Consider the following 27,962-nt stretch of genomic DNA (forward strand, 5'->3'; position numbering starts at 1 on the left):
GACATGCACTGTTCTCGCATGTCTTTAATATGCTTGTCTAAAATAGTTAATTGCAATGACGGTCACGGTATTTTTATCATCAAAATGCAGTTTGAAACACAAATTAGAAGTACATACGGAATATTATGTTGTAGTAGCTTTCTGAGGCTATGTATTTTTCTACGAGCAGCGGTGGAAAATTGATATCTCGCCAGACCGAATGTAATTTCCATCATTGTTACCCGAAGGAAACGAATAATGTTTTTGAAACTTAATGTGTTGACCTGTGATGTCTGCACAGCTTACATGTTTTGTTTGAATTAAAACAATTAGAAACAATAGTTCGAAATAATTCATGTATGAAAGAATTACAAATGTTTGTATATTTCTTTTTGATAGAATGTACGAACTTATTGCTAAATGGTTAAAGAAAAAATGAAAGGGTTTTGAGCATTAGAATTAAAAGCATTTCTAAAGAAAGCAGTATCGATCTATTTATTTTTTGTCTACGTATACCGTTTTCATGTTTGTTAGTTCGAGTACCGAGAAACAAGATAATTATAACGTTTTGAATTTAATAAAAATATTTCATTACATATAGCTTTTATTTTATTATATACTTTAAATTGCCATGGTTATTGCGACATCCACATTAGTGCTATGACTCGTATCATTTATATTATGTGATGCTGTATAAGGTTATTTTCATGTTGTATATCTGTAATGTCTTGCAGAACTTGCCTCAACAATGTCCGGTACAGTGTCGTCTGATAAACAAGCAAAGGTAAGTGTATTTGAGCCACGTCACGACAAAACCAACATAGTGGGTTTGCGACCAGCATGGATCCAGACCAGCCTGCGCATCCGCGCAGTCTGATCCGGATTCATGTTGTTTGCTTTCAGTTTCTCTACTTGTAATAAGGTTTGTAAGCGAACAGCATGGGTCCTGATCAGACTGCGCGGATGCGCAGGCTGGTCTGAATCCATGCTGGTCGCAAACCCACTATGTTGGTTTTGTCGTGACGCGGCTCATTCGTTACATCAGTATAACTTCAAACAATATCGCTTATTGGCGTCCGCGCCGAAGCGCGGAGCCCTCATGGAATGAAATCAGATTTTGTGAAAGGGCGACAGCAACTTCTCGAGCCTTTTAGTCGGTCATAATAAAAGCCGATCATTCCGATCGGTATGAGGGTGCTTGATTATTAATTAAGAATGAAATGTCGCGATATGTTACAATGAATAGCGAACTGGAGAATTTCGCAATGCAAACATTTTCAAATGAAATAACCTTTTCCGTCAATAAATCGCGCTCTTCGGGGTTTTTTATTTATTATTTTGTAGTACACAGTGTGTTATCATGGTATGTTATTGTTGTACATGTCAGTTGATGACCTAAATATTCCGAAAATCTATTTTTAGATATATCTATTTATCACTCCTATCGGTAATTCCCGGTCTCTCCCGGTCTATTTTGACCACCGGCGAATAGTACCACACGTTTATTGTCCGGTCTCTCCCGGTTTTGGAGTAGATGTTTGATATCGTTACAATTAAAAAAAAAACAACAATAGCATGTTTCATTTTATCTAACAATAAATATGTACAATAATTGAGAAAAGGGTACATTTTTATGGTATGAATGTGACATTATCAGCTTTGAAATTTTTTATTTAATTTGTTATCCGTGTTTAGTAAAGATGCCGAGGAATTATTCGAAGTTACAAATTAGATTTTATGAATTATTCAATTGATTGATAATTAAAAAATGATAAAGAAAAATACAAATGTACATGTACATGGTTTAAGAATAAACAATGTTATTTATTGAAAGATAAACCATAATTTACTGACTTTTTCCAGTTAAGTTTTGACTTATAATCGTCGGTCAATATGTCAATTGAATTCTTAAAATTTATTTTACAATTTTAATAAAAGAAGAGTAGTAACAACTCAGTATTAAAATACAAAAAAGAAAAGAAAACAATATTCATAAAATTTGTATTTTTTTTATTAAAATTAATAGATATTACAATTATTGTATAATAAACAATTATGCTCAACATTATCAACATGGTAATATAACCAGTGTCATATTTTTACTAAGTGTGAACAGATACCTTAAGAGGGGGTCTTCGCTAATAGCGATAACATAATAAGGGACAATTACAAAGGTGTGGTACGTGTTGATCATGATCATGCGTTACACATATGGATTATAAATGATTGTATACATGTATATCCGTTGCTATAAATAACCACGATCATAAAGAAATAACAAGTAATATTCTAATCTCTAGCATGCCAATCAAAGTTCATAATGAACAATGTCTTCCGTCCGCTCATTCATAAGTGATCTACATTTCTGGTAGTTTATAAGAATATCTTGTCATCATATGTCTACTAGTTCATCTTCACTTGCTGCATTTCTTGCTTGGACGCCCTTTGATGTTTTGCATCAATGCTTTTCTTGTATAACCACTGGTCCATGTTGAATGCAATAAGTATACACATGTACGAATGGTTAACAGAAAATGATTCAAAGATGAAGATAGTTTAAAAAGAGCAATATCAGACAGCCATGGCTTTCCATAATCATCACTTGACTGAAATTGTTGGTTTCGTCAGTACAGTTTATACCGCGAGTTGTAAATAATAGTTATATTGTTATAAAAAAAGTGGAAAGTTAATGAGATGTTTTTATTCTAGTTAAATAGACACAGGAATTGTTGAATGTATATGTAGGTATGAGTTTATGTATGTAACGTATGCATGTATTACACAAGAATGTTTATATTTTCGTTATAGGTTAACACGGATAAATGTCGACCAAGAACCTGTCCAGATATCAATATGTTAAAACACTACAAACAATCTTTGTCAAGTGTGGACAATATACATGTATATGATGTATCAACCGGTTCACTAACACAGTTATCACAGTCTAACGACGTAAAGGATAATTCGAAAAATGTATGTCCTTTGGAAAACACTAACATAGAAATATCCAACACTATTGTGAAGACAGTTCCAAACATGTTGTCTGAAAACCAAGCACGTATAACATCATGTTCATCCTATTTTGGTAGTAAAACTGCAATGGATAAGACAATCAGTATGCAGGATGATGTAACAGGAATCACTGGATTATTCAGACTCCGTGAATTATCCATGGACACCCCGGAACCGGTTAAACAACCTACAGTCAATTATGAAAACACATATAAAATTGAACCAGATTCAGGAAAACATTTTGCCATTTCTAACATTGAACAGATTGCTTTAGACATCTTGCGGACCGAAATAGGTGATACCAAATACGATAATATACGGGCAGGACATCTAACTAGAATTGTCACAGAAAAGATCAAATATAAAGTGAAAGAACTGAACCAGACGCGATACAGAATCGTATGTCAAGTTTTGCTTACAGAGGTGTGCGCGCAAGGACTGCAGACAGCCAGTAGGTGTCTTTGGGAACAGAGTACCGACAACTACAACACTGCAACATACCAAAACCAAACAATCAGTGCAACCGTAATGATTTTTGGAATCTATTTGGATTAGTTAAATCGTGTCTTTCATACACAGATTCATACATTCACACAGGCGCATGTAAAAGACATACATATATAACACATCGATGTTCCCCCAAGGAAATGAAATTTAGAAATAACACGATTTACGTTGTTTACGATCACTATACGATATTGTATATACTGGCGACGGAAATGGTTACTTTGACAATAAAATTATATTACATTTTATACAATTTGTACATGTTTATAGCAATATAGAAATAAACTATCATAATACATGTATGTTTCATGTTAACGGCGGTATATTTGTTTTTATTTTATCAATCCAATTACATCAGTGAAATATATATATTCTTAGCCATAAGTGTCGTGGTACAGAACTATTAACAGTTTGTTTTAAGTATAAGTCTCTTTAAATTCACGAAATGAAATAAAAGCACTGTTTGTATGAAAATTAATAAATACGAGTACTTACATAAAACATGAAATGGAAATACATTCTTATTTTGCTTGTCATGTAAATTTTTTATTGCAAACTTACTCGAGATGTTTAAGCCGGATCTACCAGGTAGCTTGATTGGCCGTATTCAAATTTATCAGTGTAACTTGTATAAAGTACCTACCGCATTTTATATAATTTAGTAAGGTATAAATTATATCATATAGTTAAATATATCCTAATATGATTATTCCTTATTTGCCTCTCATAGCATGTACATATACTGAAGAATTTAGTTCATGCTAGGAACATGAGGTTATGTATACTGTATAGTTTAGATTATGCTAAACATAAGGTTACAAATGTTATAGAGTTTAGTTTCACGCTAGGAATATATGGTTACATATACTGTCAGGTTAAGTTCATGCTAGAAACATGCCGTTACATATACTACAGAATTTAGTTCATGCTTGGAACATGCAGTTATTTAAACTGTAGAGTTGAGTTCTTGCTACAGGCATGCGGTTACATATACTGCAGAGTTGAGTTCATGCTAGGAACATGCGGTTACAAATACTATAGAGTTGAGTTCTTGCTAGGGACATGCGGTTACTTAAACTGCAAGGTTGAGTTCATGCTAGGGACATGTGGTTACATATACTGCAGAGTTGAGTTCATGCTAGGGGTATGCGGTTACATATACTGCAGAGTTGAGTTCTTGCAAAGGACATGCGGTTACATATACTGCATACTTTAGTTCATGCTAGGGACATGCGGTTACATATACTGCAGAGTTGAGTTCATGCTAGGGACATGCGGTTACATATACTGCAGAGTTGAGTTCATGCTAGGGACATGCGGTTACATATACTGCAGAGTTGAGTTCATGCTAGGGACATGTGGTTACATATACTGCAGAGTTGAGTTCATGCTAGGGGTATGCGGTTACATACACTGCAGAGTTGAGTTCTTGCAAAGGACATGCGGTTACATATACTGCAGACTTGAGTTCATGCTAGGGACATGCGGTTACATAAATGCAGAGTTTGAGTTCATGCTAGAGACATGCGGTTACATATACTGCAGAGTTGAGTTCATGCTAGGGATATGCGGTTACATATACTGCAGAGTTGAGTTCATGCTAGGGACATACGGTTACATATACTGCAGAGTTGAGTTCATGCTAGGGGTATGCGGTTACATATACTGCAGAGTTGAGTTCATGCTAGGGATATGCGGTTACATATACTGCAGAGTTGAGTTCATGCTAGGGATATGCGGTTACATATACTGCAGAGTTGAGTTCATGCTAGGGACATGCGGTTACATATACTGCAGAGTTGAGTTCATGCTAGGGGTATGCGGTTACATATACTGCAGAGTTGAGTTCATGCTAGGGACATGCGGTTACATATACTGCAGAGTTGAGTTCATGCTAGGGGTATGCAGTTACATATACTACAGAGTTGAGTTCATGCTAGGAACATGCGGTTACTTAAACTGCAAGGTTGAGTTCATGCTAGGGACATGCGGTTACATATACTGCAGGGTTGAGTTCATACTAGGGGTATGCAGTTACAGATACTGCAGAGTTGAGTTCATGCTAGGGGTATGCAGTTACAGATACTGCAGAGTTGAGTTCATGCTAGGGACATACGGTTACATATACTTTAGAGATTAGTTCATGCTTGGAACATGCGGTCCGATATACTGTAGAGTTAAGTTCATGCTAAGATTATGCTGTACCATATACTGTAAAGTTATGTTCATGCTAGGAACATGCGAATACATAAACTGTAATTGAAATATGCGGTGATTAATCAGAATAGTTATATACATGTACATAGTAGGATCAAATCTCCCGGTTGTATAGTCCGGCGAAAATAGGATACTGCAAGAGTTATAAAAACTAAACAAATACTAAAGTTGTTTAGAAGATCCGTGCAAATTTGCCGCTACAACAATTCAATTAAAATTAGCAAGTTATTTTATTCTTGTTACAACAAAATCAGGATTAGATTGCGATTTGCTGGTGAACTTTACACTTTTTGTTGTTACTCCATCGGTAGATAAATAAATATTTTAACTAAGAAGTATTAAAGCAGTTTAACAATTTAATACCTTGTGTATATTCAATGGTCATCTCTTTGTCCACTAGGTAATAAATAAAAACAGGGGTCAGCTTTAAGCGTTATATGAGAGTCTTATATATCTTAATTCATGCTTGAGTGAAAATATAGTGGTATAAAAAAACGTTTAAGATTTAAATCTTCTAATCCGAAGATTTTATGAACAATAGCAACCTGTGTTTATATTGGAGATTATAATTTTAATAAGTAAGTAGTGTTTAAAAATCTCAGTATTTATTTAAACTTTTGATTTATTTCAATCATTCAGTTGTTTTGAGCTCATTTAATTTATTTCAACAAAGTTTTAATTATCAAAAGGAGACATCTATTTTGAATATTCATTTCTTATTAAAGGTAAGTTAAAATATTTTTTCTCAAAATGTTACTAGGGTAAAGCTATTTTTTGTTTATACCTCCCAGAAAAAAAAGAACAATGAAGATCGTTTGAGTAATATTTATTTTCAAAGTGCTTGATGAAATATATAAAATGTATTACACAATATATACATTACATATTTGCAATGCATACACATACAAAGTTCTGTTTAAGATACAAATTGGAGATAAAAAAACCACCTATACAATTAACATAAAGTTTCTGTAAAACATAAAAATAGGAGATAAGTATATCTCTCTCTCATATATTGATAGGAGGTAGGAACTCCTATATAATATGCATACATGTAGTAAATTTCTGTATAAGAAACAAGAATAGGAGAAAAGTACAGTGTCTGTATAACATAAAATAGCCGATAAGTACACCAGTCCTATGTTGCATGTAATATTTCCGTATATACATAAAACATATAAAGTTTCTGTATAAGATTTAATATAGGGGATAAGTACACTTGTTTATATTATACATATAAAGTATATATATAACTTATAAAGAAGATAAGTACACCTATACAATATACATATAAAGTTTCTGTATAAGATCAAATAGGCATTAAACTTCAAAATAAGAAACTTTGTTGATAAGAAAGTTCATTATCTTGTAGAGAATAGTAACATAAAATGTAGAATAACAAACATATCAATTAATAATAAGTGATAAAATGTAGAATAACAAACATATCAATTAATAATAAGTGAATTGTTAGTACTGAATAATAAATAAGTGGTTAGTAACATGTTTTTATGCTGAGTAACTTATTCGTGCTGAGTTACATATAAGTGAAGTGCTGAACATCTTATTAGTGCTGAGTAACATATTTCTAAGTAACATAATTATTGGTACTGACTTATAAGTGCTGAGTAGTTTATAAGTGCAGAGCAACATTTTAGTGCTGAGTAACATATAAGTGCTGAGCAACATATATAAGTGTTGTGAAGCATTTTAGTGATGAGCAACATATTAGTGCTGAGTAACATATAAATAATGACTAACATAGAAGTGTGTGATTGAAAGGCAAGAATTGTGTAAAATATAAGTGACATACGAGTATATGTACTGTAAAACGTATAAGTGTTGTACATGACAAAGTAGATGTTATACGCTCTCATCTCTGGGATGAATTGTCTCCCCTAACGTTTAACGAATTAAAGTTATAGGAAAATCAGATCCTTGATACTTACGCCAGTAACACGGTGTGTTTATGTTGCTATATTTTGATCTCGACTTGATTATAATGTATAAAAATGATACAATATTCATTGATCAACACAATTTATGATTTGACATGTTTTGCTTTATTTCGCTTTTTCAGTTCCTAGATAACTCAACATGGTATTTAAAATTCAAACACAAACATACATGTATGAATACATTCGTGTATTAAATTATATCCAAATCAATTTCTAGTATCTTTATGGGATTGAGTAAGACGTTGACAATGTGGAATACAGATATATTTATTAACTATTGACAATGATATAGATAGTGTCTGGACTGCCTATATAAAATACAAGGACACTTATATCATAAAATGTTTTGATATGCATGTAAGCTAATCGTACGAGGCAGTCATTACAAAATAACAATCTAGGTCACATGTTTCATTACTGTAGATATCTAGTGAACTATGAACGCGTACAAGTTGTGCACTTTTATATATATTTGTATATAATGTAAACGTTTATATATACATTTCTTTAATTCAGATACCAGAGAAACAATGACAACAGCAACAGATGCCGCCACTAAGGTAATTATCTTCTCAAAAATAGTAATTTGTATCCTAGGTTTTAGCGAGGGTAAGGGAGCAACATTAAACGACCAAACCTTACGCCTTTTTGAGTCTCGCCCGTCCTTCCGTCTATTCATCCCACATTTAAGTTAAAAAGTATTTGAAATATGAACTTGAATTTCATAAGTAAACACAAATAAAAAGGGGAATGCAGTGCACAAGAATAACAACTACCTTTCATATTTTTGAATAATTTACCTGTGTTATTTTTCATTTTTGCTCGGAGCATAATCCAAACAGTATTTTGGATATATATTCTTTTTCTTCTTGGGCGGATAAATCTCATTCAGGAGCAGCACGATGCGAGAACGATAATTCTACATTTCAAAATGTTATTTTTCATGGCCTTCATTTTTGTCCGTAGCATCACTCCAAAAGTGTTTGAAATATCAACTTGAAACTTCATAGATCGGAAGATGTCTTTGAGAAAGGGTGCAAATGACATGACAAGATTTTTAACCCTCCACTGCATTTTTTTTTATTTTTCATTGACACTTTTTTTCAACAAATATAGCATTCATAACTTTCCAGCTCACACTTGTTTAAAAATAAAATTGCAATAAAGGTAAATCCGTAAGTTATTTCAAAATGAAAAGAATTGCAAGATAATAAACAACACGCATTATGTTTTAAGTCGAGTGATTTTTTTAAGATTATAATAATTTCTGTATTTCAGTCTACGGTCAACTGTTTTCTGATTTCAACATAATTAAGATAATGACTTTGATATTACAGTTGCCGTTAAAACCTACTCCAGAAGGGCAGAAGGACGACGTGTTCACAGAATGGAGGAGCAGGAAGGCATCGATTAATGCTTCGAGTGGTTTAAAACCGCCAGGAGATCTTTCCAGTCGACGGAAGTCAAACCTGCGTGATTTGACAAACCACTTAAAAGCTGGAGGAGCTGGGTTGAGAAGATTAACAATGTCCTTACGTGCAAAGTCAGACATTTCAGCAGATATGTTGAAGCCTGTAGTAAAGAAAGAGAACACATACAGAATGCGGCCTGACGAAGATAAAGGGTTCTCTGCTGCTAAAGTAGAAAAATGCGTGAAAGAGCTGTTTGAGGACGAATTTGAGGACGTAGTATACAGTCACGACACTTGCAGCAAACTCTCGTGCGAAATTTCAGAAAGGGTCAAAGAAAGGGTCAAAGAATTGAATTTTCCACGTTTTAAGATTGCAGTAAATGTGATGGTCGGTCAGGTAGATGATCAGGGGTTGGAGGTGGTCAGTCGTTGTGTATGGGATGATAAAATTGATAGCAGCGTGTGTGTTACCTACAAAAACAAATCTTTATTTGTCATCGCGCTTATTTTTGGTGTATATTTTGAATAATGTTCACTTTTGACGTTCAATAATGTAACGTTACTCTGTTTTAATGCTGTTTCTTGTTTTCTAAGAAAAAGGAGACAAAATGCATTTCTTCATATTGTATTTATAATTGTATGATCGTTTGGAAACCTTTCTGTTTAAAATGTTTAAGAGATAAATCGTATACATGTACATATACATGCATAGTGCGTTAACTGGAGTGCAGGTATTAGCTTTCCGCTGTCAAGAGCATGCTCGTTGAATTGCTTTATTTTTTCTGGGCGTCATTTATTGCGACGACGGGGAAAGAAACAATAATAGAAAAGTCATATTCAGATGCTCGTTCATTGGTTTCTTTTATCTGGTGTTTCATATTGTGATGACAGGGATTTTATTTTTGTCTATGATAAAGAGAAAAAACATCAAACACTCAACAATCTGATTTCTACTCGGGGGCTACGTCCCCTCGTACAAATCAGATAGCCCCGTGTTTTGATGCTCTTTCTTTTACTTGTGTCGTCGGGCAAATAGATGATTTAGGTAAATGACTACACCTACAACAATTGTTTAGTAATTATAACATATTTGAATATCTATTTTTATGAAATTACTGGCATAAACTTAAACGGTGCCTAGAAAGTTAATAGTGCTCTTTTTATGTGCTTGTTTTAAAAGTGCTGCTCAGACTAAGTGTTACATTCTTCATAACAGTCTTTTACTCCAGTTTTATATTTCTGTTTATTTTAGGTTGTTATTTGTCATGTATTTACGCTAAGAACCATTGTTAAGAAAAGGTGTAATTATATCAAATTGCATGCATATTTCATTGAGGAAGAAATATTTTACCAAATTAATTAAATCACAATTTAAACAACTGACGTCTTATTTATAAATAATAACAATTAATTCTCTGAGGGACATTTAGTAATTTTGTTTTACAAATCAGCTGATGGGAGTTTGGTCGAGGGCCATTTGTCCTACTATTTTCAATGCGGTACCTTATACCCCTTATTACATCTTTACATCTATCTAGACCGCCTCCGTGGTCGAGGGGTTAGAGTCGATGACTTCTAATCCAGTTACCTCTCTGGCGTGGGTTCGATCCCCGGGAGATGCTTTGGTAGTTTAGCGCGGAGGAAGGTAGTCTAGTACTGGTGTAACTCTCCAGGAACGATGGTTAGGAAACTTACCCGCCTATATGACTGAAATACTGTTGGAAAAAAGCGTAAAATAAAACAAACAAACAAACAAAAACATCTATCTAGAAACACTCAAATACGGTTGAAACTTGAAACATCGAGGACAAAATCGGTGTCTCATTGAATATATTTCATTATCAGTATTTGAGCCGCTTGTCGGTGTGACGGCGGAATGGCCGAGTGGTTAACGCGTCGGACTAGTAATCTAATGATCGCTAGCCGCATGGGTTCAGACCCCGTCAGGGGCATGTCGTTGTTTCCTTCAGCAAGAAACTTTACACTCATTGCTCAGTACTGGTTGGTTCCAGGAACGGATTCGAAAGTGTGTCTATAAGCTAATAGCTTCCTACACCATCGAACTAAAATAAATTCTGTACAAGGTTAGCTTTTAAAAAAGCTAGTAGCGACTCGCTTCGTAATTTCTTTCCAGGGGCGTGTTTAAATGTAAAAATGACAGTTCTGTTAGCTGAAAAGACTTCAGCGAACATCAAAATATAGTGACATATAAAGTTAAGGAAGCCAGTTCTCTCAGTCTCTCAGTTTAACAAAGAGGAATATGAGTATATATGAATTAAGATGTAAACAGATAGAATGAAGTCCCTATGTCTACGCACATTTACTAAATGGCCTGTTGACCTTGACCAGAAAAAAAATAGATAAGTAGAATTCATAAAAATGTCTCTTTATACGAAGTTAAGTTGTAATATGTTATTTAGTATTGGAATAAGTGACAGATACAAGTCCTGAAGTAAACACAAGTTGTCTATCAATTCAGCCAGAAAAGCCGGGATCCTATTAAAAAAATAGGATCCCGGAAATTGACCAGTTCAAGAATATAGTTTTCAGAAAAGCCGGGATCATATTAAAAAATTAAGAGATCCAAGGAATTGGACAGTTCAAGAATATTGTTTTCAGAAAAGCTGGGATCGTATATAGGGATCCCGGGATTTGACAAATTCAAGAATATAGTCTTTGATTTTTCCAATTAATTAGGCATATAATTATAAGTATTGTGATTTTGTTAATAAATAGCTCTAAATATATCTATATCCTAAGTTAAATCAATTTAACTTTCATTACATACAATAAAAAAACTTAACGTTTAATGGCCTTTCATTACGACAATAATCAACACAAATATCGTTTATTAGTTTTTTCCCTTATTATCGTATACGATCCCGGATCCCGGGCGTCCCGGATCCCGGCCAGTAAATACAGGCTGTGACTAAAAAAAGGATTGGAGCACCACACTAAATACCGTATTCCGGTATATACCGGACAAGGCGCTTGAATGATAAAATGCTAAAATCGTGTCTTTTTACCCAACGGAATGAACTTTGACAGGTCTAATTCATCTTTTCACACCGAATCAAGTACGATAATCAAGGAAAAATGTAAAATTCGGCGAAAAAAACGATATTTGACTATTTTGTGATCATGATTTCTGCAAGCGTCTAGAGGTACTGCTCCAGTCCTGTATTGAGCTAAATCCGTAAATACATACACTAAATACCGGAAAGGATAAAATGACCGGAAAAAAGGAAAAAGAAAAAAATGCACAGAACCAGATGTCGTTTATGTTAATTAAACAAACGAAAACTTACTACAGAGTAAACAGGACTGGTGAAATCGCTAAATCAAAAGTCAGTGTAAATATGATTTACTGAAAAGAATCCATGAAAACAAACATTTTAATCATCAATATATCTTTGCGCTCAAAACAATACTTGCTGCTTTTTAAAAATGGCGTGAAAATTGAAGGTTTTTTGACGCTATATAAGATCAAATTTGATTGGCTAAATAATTTTGGATCCTAGCCCTGATAGATAAATTTTGTAGAAAGCTGGAAGCTAAGCTTCGATTAAATTTTTGGATTGATTCGGAGTTTTAGGTTGTTTCTCAGTAAAATCCTATCGTAATACCGGCTCGCCGTGGCGAGCCGGCATAAACCAGTGTGACGGTATTGTACGATATGCACTATGAAATTAGAAATATGATACGAGTTTTTTTTTTTATTTGCATAGCCTTCAATTTTTGGCTTTCATCTAATGTAATTTACTTATACCTGTACAAGTTAACGTGCCTGTATTTGTATTGTTTTTCTCTCTTTTTTATTATTGACAGTTGTCCATGGTCAGACCAATATCTCACATTAGTTGACACCATTCTGACATATGTCAATTAGCTGTCAATATTATTTATAATGTGCTACATGTAGAATATAGTGCTATTTTAACCATAACATCATTAAATAACGGCAATAAAATACGCCCTTATCTGCTTCCTTACACAATGTGATAATAGATGTACGCGATTTCTATACAAGCAACCTTGTTGGTTATATGCTGTGTGAATAAAAGATTTGGAAGGCTGGCAATTTTTCTTCGCATAAATCTATTTTTTTTCAGAATTGTTTTTCCCAATAAAGTGTATTCTTTTTTCTCTTTAAAAATGTGGGCATTTTTATAGAGCAATACTTGTTGTTGGCGAATCCGTAAATCATTAACTTACATTTGCAACAAAAAGCAAAGGAATATGATACTATATTTCAGCAAATTCATTTGAAAATACTAAAAGCTGTATATTTTGATAATGTACACATACAAGCAAGAATTTACCCACGCTTTGTGTAATATAATTTTAATTAATACTTTTACTTATGACAGATTCCTAATTTACAAAGCGAACAGAATATTTATTAACCGCCGCTCGAAACACAAAACCAAATTTCCTCCTTTTCATTACATTTGAAATATTTGCTTAAATATTCTAATTTAAAATTATGGAGCTTCGCAGCTGCGAGTACAATTCTAAATTGCAACATATACATTTTTACATAGTGCGTCGAATACATCCTCGACAGTTCTTCGTTAAAATAAAAAAAAAAACTGTGGACCTTTCTGACTTTTGTCTTCCGACATTTCGGTGGGTTAAAATCATCTACGTTTTGCAGGGGGTAATTTCTACTTTTTAATAAATGAGCTGTTTAAACGTTTACAAAAAACTCATTATTTTAAGCTTTATATATTTAAATTTCAGAGAAAGTAAATTATGTATAGCACAGACAGATATTGTTCATGGCAGTAATGATGATAAAATCATTCAGGGTATGAAGAAGAAAAAATGAAAATCGTATACAAATTACACAGTTTATTTTCAAGTCATATTTAAAACATGTTAAATGTAGGCACTTAAATATATTTACAAATGTTATGTACATTAATGTACAATAGGGTCGTTTAACCAAGCATAGCAAGCATGCAGCAGCTAATAGAAACAAGTTATGGACATTAAATATATATATAAAACACGAAAGAAATGAACAAATTACAATACAAAATGTCATATATCTTTAAATCATAAAGTATGCTTTAGAATACATGTAATGAAAGCAAATATGTCCATTAACTTTGATAAAAAAGACTCATGCTATAACGCCTCTGAAATTGAAAGCATTGTTTTAAAAAATACAATCTAACGTTACGTTATTATGTTGTGAAGCATTGTGATAGCCAGCCCACCTTAACTTCTTTCTTTCTTAATGTGTGTATAAATGACTCCTTTAGGATATTTCCCTCAATGCTCAAGAGAAGCAAATAAATAAGGTCTGAATAACTTTGCTCTTTATATTACAATGATTGTTATATTTGGTAAAAATAGCATATATAATTCAATAACAAGTAAACAATTCTGCCTTTAAGATTTCATGCGACTTTCAAATTCTACTAGTTATATTTCAAGTGTCAATGATTTTGTGTTTAGGTTCACACACATAAGATATCACGGATAAGACATCCGTGTAACTATCTTTATCTCACATGAACAAAAACGACCCCCCCCCCTCGTTACTCCTAAATGTTAAAGTTATCTGGAAGATTGTAAGCTATGACTGATACGCGTTTGTCCATCTTGCAACGATAATAGATACATCATTTCTCAGTTTTCATTCATTTTCGGTAGAAATTCCAGCTTCGGTTCACACTCGTAAGTACACTTCCGTATTTCATAACCATATTATTAAAATTTCTTAAAATAAGTTATAGCTATATCTTTGTCTGAAATCACATCAAAAGAAGAATTCGAGTTTGTATACTACAAGAAAACCTTATGACACATCTAATGTGTAATGTTTGTATGCGACAATTTGTTGGATCAGCACTATATAAATATTTTATAACATAAACAACAAGAACAAATATGCACATCTATCATAATTCAACATTGCCATTGCGAACATCTTCTGATTTGGCATCAGCACTTGAGCTGCCATTTACTTCCGGTGATCCACCGCCATTTTGTGTAACTGTGCTCCCTGGTACGTCGTTCATGGCCTCGTTATCAAATGCCTGATTCTGATGATTTGGTGCTTCAGCGTTATTTCCGCTTATGTTAACCTTTTCAGAACGCCTGAAAGAAAGTTTAATGCATTTATATAGTGTTAACGCACGTTTTTTCGTGTTATAACGTCTGCAAAGTCCCGAGGAACGGTTGGTGCCCGAGCCCGGTAGGGCGAGGGCTTCAACAGTTCCGAGGGACTCTGCAGATTTTATTACACGACAAAAAACGTGCGTTGACGCTATTATAGCATATTTTTAAAAAAAAATCGTGATGTATATTTAATGCAAAGCACATACATTAAATCCTTGTCCTTGGACGGTATTTATCCAATTCTACATGTTTTACGTATGCGTTTTATTTTTCCGGGGCCAACTACTTTTGAAATTCAAATGCTCAGAACCGTTCGAAAATTCGAATTTTAATTGATTTAACAAAGCTTATCATTGGAGATTTATTAACTCAAGAATAAAAAACATTAAATTACTCTGCCCAAGATGAAACATGACCCTCAGAAATTCTTAGAATGATTTCAGATTGACGGTAGAAAAAACATGATTTTATGCTATAATAAAAGTAATTTTATTCCAAATGTAGGATCACTGGGAAACGCCCTAAAACTAATATTAACTTTTAAGTATGAAAACAAAAATTCATGAACATTTAAAGCTGCATACCTCCAGATGAGCCAAAATATTCCAAGAAAATTAGACATAGGCAAAATGTACTAAGATTGTAAGTAAAGTAAACAGATAAAAGATTCAAATGATAATTTATATCTTATGTGATTTTTTGCATTATTTATCACCATATTTCTACTACGTTACTTACGCAGTAGGGGCTATTTTTGCATATTTTGACCCCTTTTTTGTAATTTACAAGGAGTATAAGTACCGATATGCAATGTGTCAATTACTTTCTTTGTTTACTTCACACTATTTTACTTTAAAATTTTCATGAACATAAGCATGAATCTGGAGGCATGCTGCTTCAAAAAAAATCTGGAAGCATATTCATACAATACATGTATATAAATATATATCAACAGAAAATGTATATGCTTAATCATTTAAATGAATGATGTTATTAAACATAAAAAGAATATATATGCCTCTACTGTGTAAGTTATCTAGTTATGTACTGAATATCAAGTGTTCTCCGAAATCAATTCAATAGTTAACAGGAAGTATTTCAGCGATTGACTTTAGTGCTACTAAAGATAATATTCGATTAGAGATCGTGCAAATTGGACACTGGTACTGTAAACACGCTACCGACATATAAACTAAAATTTGCCAAGCCGCCAATAAACCATTACATACATATAAATGACTAGACTTACCTTTTTCTTCCGTTATGACAAAATACTCCGATTACTACAGCTATTACTACGAGACCAACAATAGCACCGACAACAATTACTGAAATATGAAAATATGCGTATTAATAGAAACCTATGTGCACATGTATTATAGTTAAACTTAGTTTTACAGCTGCACTTAGTTCTTAGATCTTTCATAAAGGATAATTTATACCTTGACAAGCACATTCTTTTACAACATTTATATTCTCTTTGTTATGACATTTCTAGTATGTCTATTCTGAATTGTAAAGGCAAGATTTAAATTCCATTAATCAATAATTTTAGAAAGATGAATATATATCATATACAAATAACTTACTGTATGTGTCGTTATTCATATCAAACGCTGAACTTTTACTTTTTCCAGTGTCGAAAAAAACGTTCATTCCACTTTCACCAGCTTTATCAGGCATTGTTCGAGACGTATCTTCAACCAAAACTTTCCCCTCTACCATGTCCAAGTTTTTCTTTGGTGTAACTTGTTCATTATTGACTTCATTTGATGGAATCTTTGGAATAATAGGTTCAGGAATATCTTCGTTAACTGTACCACTTCTATCCTGTGTATTAACGGCGGTCAACTTCGGAACAGAAGTTGACATATTTTCTACTGTCTTGTGTGTGGATGTACTAAATAATTCTGGAACCGATGGAGTACTTTCCTTTATTCCAAGAATAATTTGCTTTTCGATGTCGGCTAAAACATCAGGAAGTACAGCAGTATCTGAAGATTCCGTTATGCTACCTATATTGTTAGGAATACCAGCATGTACACTCTTAACGAATTCTCCTACAATCATATCTTCAACATTGTTTGAGGTAATATCTGTAGCTGAAGTCGTTTGTTTTTCCGTGAAACTGTCTGATATAGAACGTGTAGATGAAGGTTTAAGTGTTGTACGTTCGTATCTGTCAGTTTGAATATCTTCTCTAAAAGTATATGTGGTTGTTGGTATGAAAACTGTGGTTGGATTTGGCGTCTTTTGTGTTGTTGTTTTAACACTCCCTTGGATGATGTCAAAAGGCATTGCATCGGTGGAAGAAAGTACATTATGCTGATCAATGCTATTGTCAATCATATATTCATTTACAATCCTGTCGGTACTTGTTGTTTGATCTGATAAAGCAGTCCCATGTAAATTGGACGAAGAAGATGAAATACTTGTACTTGTTTCTTGACGTGCAACGCTTAGTAAATTAGTGTCCACAAGACCGGTAAATTTTGTATTCACATTTTCAGTAATACTGTCTGGTGTAGATTCCGTGGCGACATCTTGAATAGAGGTCTCACTTAGCCGATTAACAAATGATAACTGACTAACTTCACTGTCTATCAATATAGGAGTGTTTTCTCTTAAATTAATTTCAGATAAAGAAGTGTGTGTTGTGTCAAAGAATGATGCCTGCTCATCTGTATTGGTCAAAGTTTGTGTCATAATTTTTTTCTCTGATAAAGGTTCAACATTTGACAATGTTTCATTAATGTCATGGATGAATGTACCAACCCTTTCAGATTTGATAGCATCTGACATCTGTGTGTTGTCTGTAACGTTTGTTTCAAATGTAGACTCATTTTGATGAGGAACAAAAGTAAAGTTATTAATGTCTCCTTCGCTTTGCACAGATGTTGCTCCAATTGCTGGAAACTCAAATGAATGTAAAGTTGCTGCTTCTCCAGCCAGATATTGCCCCTGGTCAATATTAGTTGATATTTGGGTCAAATTCATTTGGGGTGAATGCTCACTTTTTGATAAAATTTCATCACTGTGATGAATGAATGTCAAATTGTTAACATTTTCCATGACAACATCCGGCATTTGTGTTGGCGTGTTTTCTGTAACGTTTAATTCAGATATTGACTCGCTTAAACGATAAACCAATGTCATATTGTTAATGTCTGTTTCGTTTGTGACAGGTGTCGCTATACTTGCTGGAACATCAAATGAATAAGAAGCTGCTGTTTCCGCAGTCAAGTATTGTTCCTGCTCAATAGCATTAGATGATGTTTCAGTCAAGTTCATTTTTGGTAAATATTCATTTTTTGATAAAGTTTCATCAATGCGATGGACAAATGTCAAATTACTGGTATCAACCTTTTCTGTGATAACATCCGGCATTTGTGTTGGTGTTATTTCTGTTACGTTTATTTCAGATACTGTCTCGCTTAAACGATGAACAAATGTCATACGGTTCATGTCGGTTTCGCTTTGAACTGTTGTCGCTAAACTTGCTGGAACATCAAAAGAATACGGTCTTGTTGTTTCATCAGCCAAATATGACCCATTTTCAATAATATTAGATGATGCTTGAGTCACGTTTATTTGTGGTAAATGTTCACTTTTATATAAGGTTTCGTCAATGTTATGGACGAATGTTAAATTACTAGTATCAACATTTTCTGTGACAACATCTGGCATTTGTGTTGATGTGGTTCCGGTAACGTTAATTTCAGATACTGACTCGCTTAAGCGCTGAGCGATTGTCATATTGTTAACGTTTGTTTCGTTTTGCACTGGTGTCACTACATTTTCTGGAACGTCGAATGAATGAGAAATTGCTGTTTCATCAGCCAAATATTGTCCCTGTTCAACAACATTATTTGATGTTTCAGTCAAATTTATCTGTGGTAAATGTTCACTTTTTGATAAAGTTTCATCAATCCGATGAACAAATGTCAAATTATCAGCTTTTAGCGTAACAACTTCCATCATTTGTGTCATTGTTTCCTCTGTAACGTTTATTTCAGGTACAGACCCATTCAGGCGATGAGCGAATGCCATAGAATCAATAGCATCTTTAAGTATTGGTGCAGTTTCACTCGACGACAGACTTTCATCAGCTATTGTAGTCGCATCTGGAACAAATGTTCTTTGAGTAACACTTTCATCTTTAGTTTGATAAAGAACGTTATTTAAATTTTGTACATCTTCAATATGACTGTTTGTAAAGTTGTCAATAATTGCATCAGCAATATCTAGTATTGTGTCTGTCTTGTTGACATGATATGGGTCACTGATATTGTTTGTTATAGATAAATTACTAACATTCATTTCTCTTTTTTCTGGTGTAACTTTGTCAGAACCGTCGACAGGCAATGAAGTTTTTTCTGCAAAGGCAACTGCTTCTTGGTCAAACACCGTATCGGTTTGATTGAAATAAGACTCTGAAGTCCCATTGTTTTCATGTAATGCAGACAAATGATCTACAGTCTTATCTTGGAAAAATGTATATGCCTTGTCGAAAGAAGATCTCATAGATTCAGTTGCATTTACTTCGTACATTGATATGTTACTTTGGTCGTGAGAAGCTTGTAAGGGAACGTTATTGTTATCAATAATTGGTATTGTTTCATTTGAAGATTCGATTAAACCAGAGTTGTGATCTGTGACAATGTCAGAACGATTTTCGACATTCTTTTCAACTGGCATTTTGTACGTAGAACTTTCAAAAGTGTTTCTCTTTTCGAATCCAGTATTTGTGAACCTATTTTCAAATCCCGAAAAGTTACTTGCTTGAGATTCGGTGAATATATCCATTATTGATGCATCAGTGTCGTTTACTGTTGCGTTTTGACTTAATTGTTCTTTATCAATCAAATCTAGTGACCTTGGTGTTGTTCCCATGCTCAGAACTGTCAGTGGATCAGAGACGAAGTTCAGACTGCCATTGAATGTGTCATTTAAGCTATCATTTGAGTCTTTCATGTGATTGGCTAAACTACCAACTGTTGATGATTCCATCAAGATATGGACATTTGTTTCTACATCACTATGTAGTGTTTGGTTGTTTTGTTCATTTACCATTTCCTGTAATAATTCTTGTGAACGATTATTGACTGTTGGATCTGTCATTTCAAACTGAAATCCAGGAAGTGTTGTTGGATATAATTCATTACTCGTGACATTAACAACAGAATTACCACTGTCTTGCTTCGATTCATTTATAGTTTTATTTTCATTTTGAACTATAAAATCACTTGACATTGGAAGCGTAGTATTTTCTGTTACATATGGAATTTTCATCGGTATATTTGCAATAATATCGATAGGTTCTGAGCTTTCCATAATTAAACGTGCTTCGTTTGTTGTGTAAGGGGATGTACGTAATGCATTATTGGTAACTTCGGTACTGAGTAAAGTGTCATCAGTAGCATTGCTTTGAAAAGTTGATGATTCCAATGTTACAGCAAAATTGTTAGAATGATTGTCGAATTGTTGAATGTTCATGACACTATTATTAACAGCGTTTGTCTCAATAGAACTGATGCTTTTATTATTGACAAAACTGTTCAAATTAATATTTAGAATTAAAGTGTCATTTTCGTTGTGTGTTTTATAGGCATATGAACTTGTAAGATCATCAGTTGTGTTCTCTGTGCTTTGATTCGATAAGATCATCACTGGATCAAGAGCTGGAAATTTCAGTGAATAGTTGCTGTCATTAGCATCTGATGAGTTACTTGACATGCTGAAAATGTCAGATTCGACAGAAGCACCGGCGCCCATATTGAATGAATTTGATATGTCTACTGGCAATGTTGTCCCGGTAACATCAGATTTTAAAAATAAATCAGTGTTCGAATTTAGTGAATTGGAAATTTCATTTGAATTCACTGAATTTGAAATGGGAACTCTCGTAGTTGTTTCAGGTTTGTATGTTGTTGTACTTTCTTGAACCACCATTCTATCATTGAGAATATCTGCCTGGACTGAGCCAATATTCTGTATGGTTTTTGATAAACCGCTTCCTCCTCTGTTGAAAAGAACTGTACCAGTCAATAAAGTTGTTAAATCACCCTGAGTCTTTGTTTCAGATATATCTGATATGCTATTATCATAAAGAGAGTGTAAATTATCAACAGAATCAATGTGTGATGTATAATTAGTATTGTTGGTACTATTGTCTGCAGAGCTTGTGAACACAATGTCTAAATCATGAGGTGTGAATGATGCATTAGAAGACAGGGAAAGGTCACCACTTGAATTGTTAACTGTGTTAATGTCGCCTGAAAATCGCATTGATAAATCTGCACCAGATACTACAGAAACTGCTTCTGATGGAACCACTTCGGCATGTGAAGCTGCGGGTATAGTTTCAGTTATCACTGATCTCACAGTTGAATCTACAGACAAAGCTCTATCTGTTGATATCGTTCCAGCTGTGGTACTTTCATATGCAATGTCTGCTACTGTCGCATTGATAGCTGAAGCCCGTGAAGTGGCATCTGTTGATATCGCACCAGTTATTGTAACTTTTGATATTTTTTCCATTGATTTAAGGGTTGCATCAGTTATATCTATAGCTAATCCTGCTGCATTTGTAGTTATATTTTCTGATCGTATCAATGATGCAACTGTTGCTGGCATTGTTGAAATAACCTCTGCTGTTTCAGTCGTTTGTTGTGTTGTTTGTTGTGGTGTTTGATCTGTTGTTGCCGTGTTGTCCATACTCGGAGAGCTCATCTCATTTGCTGTTGTTGAATAGTTCATAGAGACATCTGCATTTGTACTATTACTTTCAATTATTACGTCATTAATAACATTTGAGTTATCCTGAACGCTAGATGGTGTAGTTGAAGAAAATTCTTCCTCTATGTCTGCAGTGCATGACACTGTTACCGTATCATCGATTCCTGTAAAAGTAATTTGAAACGCATTTTATACCACTCTATCGTGTCAAAATATAGCAATGACACAACAATGCATGTGTACACTAGGTTATTGAATAAACAAATTAAGTCAAGCACATCTGACATGTATTGTTCAATGGATTAACTGGTAAAACTTAGTGCTAGTGAGATGTTATCAATATTCACATCATAATGCACACTTCTCTAGAAATATTTCTTTTTTTATTTCCTTAAGTAAATATTAAGTAAAAGACAACAATAAATGAGCCGTGTCATGACAAAACAAACATAATGGGTTTGCGACCAGCATGGATCAAGACCAGCCTGTGCATCCGCGCAGTCTGATCAGGATCCATACTGTTCCCTTCAGTTTCTCTACATGTTATAGGATTTGAAAGCGAACAGCATGGATCCTGATCAGACTGCGCGGATGCACAGGCTGGTCTGGATCCATGCTGGTCGCAAACCCATTATGTTGGTTTTGTCGTGACACAGCTCAAATATCAATACATGAATGTCATACATAGATATACCCACTCATTTATCACTGGTGTACTTTTATAATATCTTTTAGTTTATTTATTAATTTATACTTCTAGCAAATTTATCGAAACAAATGTAAATCATTTAATGATAGCTTACGTCCAGCAATTTCCAGAACGAGACAGTAGTTTTTATCGTATAAGTCTGAATACGTCTCAAACGTCGCAACACCAGCATTGTATTGTGACGTATCAAGGTAGGTTCCGGACATTAAACATTGAAACCGTATACTGTTTCCTGACGACGAGTACAGCCTAGAAAACAATGTATAAGATATATGTGTTGTACAAGATTTAAAAGTTGTTAACATAAAATTACAACCATTGATTATAGACCCATAGAGCCCTAGAAATCCTCTCTTTTTTATGCTTCTCAACAGCTTTGATTTTTGGTGCCCAAAATGTTACTCGTTGGCCAATTACCTGAGCCTGAGAGCTGTTATAGTGACGGGAGTCAAAATACATTCAGAGCCAAATACCTCGCTTTCATCAAAGCTATAACCTCCAAATTTTGTTTTGCAAGAATGCAAAAAAGTAGGAATGCAGCGGGGAAGAAAACCATTTTACACGCGGAAAACGTAAGGATTACAAATGACTGCGCATTTCAGGACAGAACTAACTGGATAAAAGTAAAATCAATTTCTCTTTACCCTTCAACAACATCGAAAATTACGTACCTTATCGCAGAATTGCATTCTGGGTAGTTAGGAGCCACGTAGGTGACGAGTTTCATGACGCTGGAGTTTGTTCCAAATGTACACGAACAGTTACTAACAGCCGGGTCGTATGATGCGGTATCTATAAGCACTCTTTCTCCGGAGTACGTTCCAGGTACACACATCTTAGCAACTGTAATTTAATAAAATATATTTTAACCAATCAAACTTGCATGCATTCTATTTACCAATTAAACCTACAAAAAAGTTAAGTAAAGGCATAAAATTTATGTCTCTAGTATTTGTCAATTTTGGATACAGTAGATCTTAATGGTATATAATGAAATTATATTTAATTATGTTATATTATAACATCAAATATGTTTACAGCGTTCAATAAAGTAATGTTATACAAATTAGATTATTTCAATTAGTGGTATGACCTGATGAATGGTGACATATAAGAAGGCGGCAAGTAAAATACCATTGACCACAACAATGTGGCAGAGGTAAGTGAAATATTTATAGCCAAAGAATGTTTGCTATGATTAATTATGATTAGTTATGATATGTTTTTATATTACATACTATAAATGATATACTTGGGTGTTTCAGTATAAGTACTAATAAGTAAATAACATAATTAATGAAATGATATCATTTAATATCTCATTCTTTTCAAACACGTGTGTATCTGAGCACATTGAATCTAGTGATATTATGTCTTAAACGTTTTAACCTATGATACTGACCACCTTGTAGTACATTCCACCCTGTGTCTATAGGACACAGATTTACAGACTCATTTGATGGATGAGTGCAAAGTCAGTTACGAAACGACGTATTTAATTTCAAAAGAAAACGGATTTATTGTTGTTTGATATACAAGATGTGTTTCTTTCACTAATATCCTTGGAGAGAGGTCAACTTTTTTATGCATAGAGACCTCCCACCTCAAGCGTAGTCTCTCTTTCAATATCATGAAAATATGATTTAGTGTCGTGTAACACACGTGTGCACACAGTTACCAAGATTTTAAGTTAAAATTGGTGAATAAATATTGGAGTTGTGAAGCTTGCACTGGGATGACTGCTGTAAAATAATCAACCAGCTGTTGCGTTTCTTTTTTAGATACACAGTATTAATGTATCATTTTTTATCATTAGTTTTTATATATTTTATTCTAATAAGTTTATTTATTTATTTATTTATTTATTTATTTGAGGTGAAGCAAATTGAATCACAATCATGTATCTAGTATTCGTAAAATAGTGTAGTTTAAATGGTTTGGGAATGTTTGACGTGTGGGATCGGGAATGGGTTGTACGCTACCAATCAACTAGCCAAACAACTGTGGGGCAAACACTTTATGTAACTTTAAAGATTTGTCAATGGTAGTTAACATCTTTATTAATACGACTGGCTATAACTGATACATGCTGCTCAAAGATTTATGGACAATTTAACTACAAATTAAAGAGTTTGGAAACTCTGTTTTATGTGCGCAAATTATTGCGCATTTTATTTTGCGAAATTCAAGTTTCGTCACCCCGATAAGTATATTCAAGTAGAAAATAAATAACACATAATAAAATAATTGACAGAGATTTGTACATAAATACTGTGACTCAAGTTAGTATTTTAAGCTGTTGAATCATACATTACTAACAGGAATATTTCATAAGATATTAATGTCGTAGGTCAATTAAGAGTGCTTATTTATAGTTTACATACATGTGTCATTACAGACAAAAACCGTTCTTGTTTTTTCCCCTGTCTTTATGACAATGTTTCTCTTTATATTTCTCGTTGAGACTGTCAAACCCGCGTAATATATGATTTATTGTATTATATCGCACACATTTTCTAATAACAATTTTTACTAGTTTTACAATACTTATGAATTTATGACTGTGAGGGACTTTATTGTCATGACCGCGGCGGAACTTGATTGATAACCGAGTATAAACATTGGCGATCGGTCATTTCTAGTTGACCACTGACAACACACAATACACTGGTCAGTTGTCCTTCCCGTTATACATGTCACGACGTGACGGACACTTAATGAGATTGAATCTGTCTGTATTAACATGATTACATTGAATTATGATTAAAACCTAAGACATCTTATTTAGAACTATTGTATAAATGTCCTAACTTCTTTCAGTCCAGATTGTCGACCCTTACACCGACTTGTGATTTATACATAAGGCACATTAATGCCTTATTAAATTATATTATAAACTAAACGTGTGTTCTTTTGCTATTACGTATAACTTTTGTAGGGCAGAATACAAAAAATATCCATAAGAACCCGATATGAAAATTTTTAATGCCTCTTGATATACAGCACATATGTTGTCAAAGACATCCTAAGCAAATGAATTAGCTAAATGGTATCTTTGAAATTTATGACATAACTACTTGCTATGATTATAGATTAGAAGCTACATTTGTATAGAATTCGAAAAATGACCCTACCGACGCCTGTTTAACATATTGGTTATATACATTAAAGAATATGAAATGCATATTTACGACTGATTTTTTTTGTATTTCAAATAAATTCGGACGGTAAACCTACCTATTTTTTAATCACATGCTTAGAATTGTATCTAAAATAATCATTTTTTTTAAAAAATAACGCTGCGCCATTGATAAACGACAAAAAGTTTCTTTGACCCATACTTTTCTGTTCCATTAAAACTTGCAAATTTTTGTTTCAGTGGACCATAATTTTCCCCCGATATAATTTTTTCTGATTTTCTGTTTGTCAATTTCTACCAATTCTAAGTTATATAAAGATAGACTGAGTAAATCTTTAATTTAACTGATGAAAATATAATTGAGCCGCGTCAGGACAAAATCAACATAGTGCGTTTGCGACCTCTATGGATCCAGACCAGCCTGCACATCCGCGCAGTCTGATTAGGATCCATGCTGTTCGCTATCAGTTACTCTACTTGTAATAGGGTTTGTAAGCGAACAACATGGATTCTGATCAGACTGCGCGGATGTGCAGGCTGTTCTGGATCCATGCTGGTCGCAAACGCATTGCGTTGGTTTTGTCATGACACGGCTCATATTTTTGTTGTTGTTCTATACATAACTGATAATGAAGTTTCACTTAAATCACCAATATGTTTCAAACAAGATGGTAAACATTTGTTATTTTTTGTACTTATGTTAAGAATACATGTATAATGAAGTTTAATAATATAAAGTATTAGTTGATTTTTGAAACATTGTCAGTTATACACAAAATACATTAAAATATTTATAGATTTTATCCAACTTGGTATACTGATTTTGTATTTAGAGTTTTTTCTCTTGGAGGAAATAAAGATATTATAATTATTATTATTTATTTTTGTTCAGATGACTTCTTTGATCAATACATTGACACATTCAATTAGGATTAATATGTTGCAAATTGTAAAAGAACTACAAATAATTATGATTAGAATATAATAAAACGAGACTCTATCAAAAGGAAACAATAGTATATAGCATGCTTTTAGCAAATAAAATATCATCAGTGATTTATAATATTACTTTTTTTCAACAGCTTCAAAAGCTTTGTTGTAATCATAATTTACATGTCACTGTTGCCGGTGTACGCACGAACAAACAGACTGATATTTGAAGCAGAACCAACCTAAAGACAAATGTATATGCATATATATTTGGAAATACATGTAATAAGAATATTAACCAACACCCAATATATGATATATGTACACAGAAACTGTATTGTAGTTTAGTTTAATGTAGAAACAATACTTAAGTCTATATTAACGTAAACATTATTCATTATAAAAACTTCTGTAAACTTACCATTGACGCCTTCTGGACAAGCTTGACCATGCACTATAATAGAAAAATAAAACCAATTACAGCTTTAGAACTCCTTCGTATTTTTACTCTTTATAATTTACAATATCATTTGATATGTATTAATTAAGCATATTTTCACATTTATTGAAATATTTCTCGGATCCATACTGGCACAGAATCATTGCTACATGTTTTTATTTATTTTTTTCTCTATTTTTTTTTATTATTATTATCATTTTTAATACTAATTCAAATAAGATGAAATAAACAATACCTTCAACAGCAGCCACTATTAAAACCAACAGAGTTAATCCGGGAAGGAAAGTCATTTTTAAATCCAGAGAATATATCTGCGAAATAATGTTTCTTCACAAATCTTTTTATAAGTTCAAATATTTGATATATAAAAGTATTGTATTAGATAAATTAAAACTTTTCACACAGGAGTGTATAGTTTACGATAGTTTCTGTAAGTTCCACATTTTAGTTTTATTGTTATTTGTTATCAATAAATTTAATTCTGATGATATTCAATTATTAACCCAACGTTCAGTCCATCGCATCTTTAGTTAGTTGTATAAAAATAATATAGTATTATGTCAGTCTATCATAGATCATTATAAAACTTCTACTTTCTTTATCAAGCGGCTCTCCCGTGGAATGATTTGTTAAAGAATGAAGATATTTTTCTGTCAAAATGTATCGACGTTACTGACATTTACGGCGTAAACGGTGTCACGTGAATTACGCGATTCTTTTCGGTAACAATCGCCAACTTAGATTCGCCGTCATGACATGACAATCGGATG

At 33.3% G+C, this 27,962-nt stretch overlaps 3 protein-coding genes across 3 annotated transcripts; 2 read left to right on the forward strand and 1 right to left on the reverse strand.

Moving 5' to 3' along the window:
* The first annotated feature begins 2,646 nt into the window (after nucleotides 1–2,646).
* LOC132740312 (dynein light chain Tctex-type 5-like) lies at nucleotides 2,647–3,943 on the forward strand. The gene has a single exon (XM_060728188.1). It carries the CDS (start codon nucleotides 2,833–2,835, stop codon nucleotides 3,544–3,546), a length of 714 nt encoding a protein of 237 aa, XP_060584171.1. The 5' UTR covers nucleotides 2,647–2,832; the 3' UTR covers nucleotides 3,547–3,943.
* Nucleotides 3,944–6,362: 2,419 nt separating this feature from the next.
* On the forward strand, nucleotides 6,363–10,457 carry LOC132740320 (dynein light chain Tctex-type 5-B-like). The gene is made up of 3 exons (XM_060728194.1): nucleotides 6,363–6,440; nucleotides 8,190–8,233; nucleotides 9,011–10,457. Exons 2-3 carry the CDS (start codon nucleotides 8,204–8,206, stop codon nucleotides 9,611–9,613), a joined length of 633 nt encoding a protein of 210 aa, XP_060584177.1. The 5' UTR covers nucleotides 6,363–6,440; nucleotides 8,190–8,203; the 3' UTR covers nucleotides 9,614–10,457.
* Nucleotides 10,458–13,941: 3,484 nt separating this feature from the next.
* LOC132740314 (mucin-3B-like) lies at nucleotides 13,942–27,961 on the reverse strand. Its single transcript, XM_060728190.1, has 7 exons — nucleotides 27,428–27,961; nucleotides 27,154–27,186; nucleotides 23,335–23,506; nucleotides 22,758–22,912; nucleotides 16,806–22,118; nucleotides 16,466–16,544; nucleotides 13,942–15,195 (listed from the first exon to the last, which is right to left on the reverse strand). The coding sequence occupies exons 1-7, from the start codon at nucleotides 27,480–27,482 to the stop codon at nucleotides 14,997–14,999; spliced, it is 6,006 nt and encodes a 2,001-aa protein (XP_060584173.1). The 5' UTR covers nucleotides 27,483–27,961; the 3' UTR covers nucleotides 13,942–14,996.
* Nucleotide 27,962: the final 1 nt, after the last annotated feature.

This window comes from Ruditapes philippinarum, unplaced genomic scaffold (genome assembly GCF_026571515.1).
Source record: "Ruditapes philippinarum isolate M1 unplaced genomic scaffold, ASM2657151v2 ctg3266_1_1_1_1, whole genome shotgun sequence".
NCBI classification, from domain to species: Eukaryota; Metazoa; Mollusca; class Bivalvia; order Venerida; family Veneridae; genus Ruditapes; species Ruditapes philippinarum.

Bases quoted from the DNA above. Each gene is read 5' to 3' on its own strand.
- LOC132740320 (XM_060728194.1), top strand. From the start codon at position 8,204: ATGACAACAGCAACAGATGCCGCCACTAAG. The intron at 8,234-9,010 runs GTAATTATCTTC...TTGATATTACAG, and splicing joins CAACAGATGCCGCCACTAAG to TTGCCGTTAAAACCTACTCC.
- LOC132740314 (XM_060728190.1), bottom strand. From the start codon at position 27,482: ATGACTTTCCTTCCCGGATTAACTCTGTTGGTTTTAATAGTGGCTGCT. The intron at 23,507-27,153 runs GTAAGTTTACAG...ATTAAATTACAG, and splicing joins TTGTCCAGAAGGCGTCAATG to TTGCTAAGATGTGTGTACCT. The intron at 22,913-23,334 runs GTACGTAATTTT...ATTGTTTTCTAG, and splicing joins GAATGCAATTCTGCGATAAG to GCTGTACTCGTCGTCAGGAA.
- LOC132740312 (XM_060728188.1), top strand. From the start codon at position 2,833: ATGTTAAAACACTACAAACAATCTTTGTCAAGTGTGGACAATATACAT.